Consider the following 1,060-nt stretch of genomic DNA (forward strand, 5'->3'; position numbering starts at 1 on the left):
TTTTGGCTGATTTTTTTCAGGATCTATTTTCTTAATGTTATAGACATTCGGTTTACATCAAATATTATTGCTAAAGCTAAAATGAGTTCACAGCAGATAATCTTTTATCTTATCAGCAAATATATCAAAATATGACGACCTGTCATTCCTTCTGGTTTAAAATCACACATCTGTCCACGCCTCAGCAGCAGTTGCTGGTGTCCTGAGTTTGTTTATCCCCTCCCAACCACACGGGGGCGCTGTTGATCTTGGAGCCCTGTCCCCTGGAGTCAGGGGCCTCCCCCTGCATGCCTGCCCCCTCACTGGCCAGGCGCTTGTGGATCTCGGAGCCCATGGTGAGGAAAGCCTTCTCCACGTTGTCGGAGCTCTTGGCGCTGGTCTCCAGGAAGGGGATCTTCAGCGAGGAGGCCAAGTCCTGAGGGCAGAGGGCTGCTCTTCAGCATGTTACTGGGCCTCCCCTCAGGAGGGGGTGGGAAAGGCTGTAATACAGCCAAAGGCTCTTCCATAAATAAAATAACCTGTGATTTTTATCTATCCGAAATGTTATTGAACTCATCTTTTTACTGAGGATAGTAAAATAATCTTAATTGAATAAATATTTCAGTGATGACACCTCTAATAGGCCCTGAAGGATGCAGCTCCTCCTCCTCTTACCTGAGCCGTGGCAACATCCACCACCTTCTTACTGACGAGGTCAGACTTGTTTCCCACCAGCAGCCTGGAGACGTTCTCACAGGCGTAGCGGTCGATCTCATCCAGCCACTGCCTCACGTTGTTGAAGGACTCCTGGAGAAAACAGCTGCTCTCACGACGTTCAAAGCTCTCTGTGATGGAAGAAGTACACCGACCTGCTCTGTGACGTCATACACGATGATGATGCCGTGAGCTCCTCTGTAGTAGCTGGAGGTGATGGTGCGAAACCTCTCCTGACCTGCTGTGTCCCACTAAGAGCGTCAAGCACACAAAAGCTCATATTATGGCTGTAAATACTTTTCAGAAAAGCTGGAGTTCAGCATCCATGTTTTTGTGCCAGTTAAAGGCGTTCTGATCAATCAATCTG

At 48.0% G+C, this 1,060-nt stretch overlaps 1 protein-coding gene across 1 annotated transcript; it reads right to left on the bottom strand.

Moving 5' to 3' along the window:
* Positions 1-7: 7 nt before the first annotated feature.
* LOC112138514 (ras-related protein Rab-1B) lies at positions 8-944 on the bottom strand (the record flags this gene model as incomplete). The annotated part of the gene is made up of 3 exons (XM_024261062.2): positions 8-415; positions 655-786; positions 849-944. Coding segments are annotated over 3 exons (462 nt in total), but the record flags the coding sequence as incomplete, so codon positions are not given.
* Positions 945-1,060: the final 116 nt, after the last annotated feature.

The sequence above is a fragment of the Oryzias melastigma genome, unplaced genomic scaffold (assembly GCF_002922805.2).
Source record: "Oryzias melastigma strain HK-1 unplaced genomic scaffold, ASM292280v2 sc08348, whole genome shotgun sequence".
In the NCBI taxonomy this organism is placed as follows: domain Eukaryota; kingdom Metazoa; phylum Chordata; class Actinopteri; order Beloniformes; family Adrianichthyidae; genus Oryzias; species Oryzias melastigma.